This window comes from Corvus brachyrhynchos, unplaced genomic scaffold (assembly GCF_000691975.1).
Source record: "Corvus brachyrhynchos isolate BGI_N302 unplaced genomic scaffold, ASM69197v1 scaffold106, whole genome shotgun sequence".
Classification (NCBI taxonomy): Eukaryota; Metazoa; Chordata; class Aves; order Passeriformes; family Corvidae; genus Corvus; species Corvus brachyrhynchos.
Window position 1 is genome coordinate 3,345,733 of NW_008238834.1, and position 1,737 is coordinate 3,347,469.

The following is a 1,737-nucleotide window of genomic DNA, read 5'->3' on the forward strand; positions in this document are numbered from 1 at the left end:
ACCCGTCTGCCCAGGGCGCTTGTCCCCCGGGGCCGCGCTGCCTGCCTCCTTTTCCGGCAGGGGGTTGGTGAGCCGTGGGGCGGTTTGTTTGGGTTTTTGTTCGTGAAATATTCTTGTTTGTTTGTTTTCGGGGGGTTTTTTCCTTTTTTTTTTTTTTTTGACAGCAGTTTCCTTTCCCTCCCGCACAGAGTGGCAATGTGTAGCAAAGCGATCTTAGCACTCCTGGTCTATGGCATAATAATGCACTGCAGTGTCTACTGCTCACCTGCGGCCGGACTTCAGTACCCGGCGCTCAGGTAGGTCTGTCCCCCGTCCGGGAGCTCCGCCGGGACCACTCCAGCCCCCTGCTGCCCCAGCTTAGCTAAGGGCAGCGGAATCTTACTGGGGAGGAAAATGAAAGGGGATGTGGAGGGGAGTCATCAAAGGAAATCCCCTCCGCTTGGGCTATGTGCCCACCCCTTCCACCGCAGCATGGGACCCCCTCCGCCTGCAGCACTGGCACCCCCCAGGTCCGCTCCTCGGTACCCCGGTACTGTGACCCACGGCCTCTTTTCCCCGGGAGTGGGGGACCTGCTCTTCTGCGTGTTGGCGGGAGCGGGCCGAGGTCCCGGCTGCATGTCGACGGGGCCCAAAGCTCCTCCCCCGCCTGCCCCCTGTCCTGCGGGGCCCTTGGCAGCCTCCGGTTGCCCGCAGCTCGCCCAGGGTGAGCGCCGAGCATTGCCTGTCCGGCTCAGGGGGAGCGGGGCGCGGGGACGGGTGCGCCGTTGTCTGCAAGCATGTGGGAGCTGTCATGGTTCGTGTAGCGGCATTGGAACTGGTGGGGATCCAGTCTCTTCCCCTGTTAACCTGTTTGTGTATGACAGCCCTTCCCAAGAGAGAAGGGCCTGGCACAAGGTTGTTTAGTTTTCTGTGTTCGGAGTGTTCTCGCTGGGCTGCAGCACAGACTGATGCCTGCGCTGTCCCACAGTGAGCGTTTGAACCCCGCTGTGTTTGGGGCAGAAGTGGGGGACACCCAGGAGCACCAGCACAAAGGAGTTTCCTACGCTGGGCTGCGGCTGGGGGCTCAGGGCAGCTGCTCCGGGACGGCCGATGGTAGCCTGTTCTCACTCTGCTTGTCGCCTGCTCGGGCGACCGGTGTTGCTTGGCTTGGGGGGAGTTTTGGACTCGGTGCTGTCGTCCTGCTCCACCGGCTCTTGGCTCTGTTCCGGGGTGCTCTGCGGGGGACACTGCCGTGCGGTGAGCGCAGATGGGTGGGGGGAGGGGGAGAGATGCCGGGCGCGCAAGGTTGTCCGACGTGGGTGTCCTTTTTGGGGCTCCGAGGTGTCCTTACAGTAACCGGGAGCCTGTCGAAGCTGGCTCGGAGCAGCCCCCGTCATCTTCCTGGGCAGTGCGACTAGGGGGCAGCGGGCTCAGTGGCCTGAGGGGCCATTAGCCGGCAGCAAGCTGGCTTTCTTCATTCAAGCGCCTGAATTAGCAGGAGTGAAACACTTTAGCGGCATCTATTATTAATACCTCCGCTAAAGCTCACAGACAAAAATAGCTGCCTGTAACGTGCAATGACCTACATCGTACTGCAGAGAGGGAGGCAGAGAGCGGGGGCTGGGGGGGCTGGGACACACACAAAACTGGCGAGATCTCAAAGGGCAGAGGCACCGTTCAACGAAAAACAACAGGCGAAGCCCCCCCGTCCCGGAGGGCGCTGCGGGGAGGAGCGGGGCGCGGTCCCCGGCCCCGGCG

General features: G+C 62.3%; 1 protein-coding gene across 3 annotated transcripts in view; it reads left to right on the forward strand.

Moving 5' to 3' along the window:
• The window catches only part of ADCYAP1 (adenylate cyclase activating polypeptide 1), a 4,430-nt gene that overhangs the window by 1,215 nt on the left and 1,478 nt on the right, over window positions 1-1,737 (forward strand). For all 3 annotated transcript variants that reach the window (XM_017738330.1, XM_017738331.1, XM_017738329.1), the window contains exon 2: window positions 189-296. In XM_017738330.1, coding sequence (XP_017593819.1) covers window positions 196-296 — 101 coding nt within the window. In that variant the 5' untranslated portion in view covers window positions 189-195. The remainder of the gene's footprint in view (window positions 1-188; window positions 297-1,737) is intronic.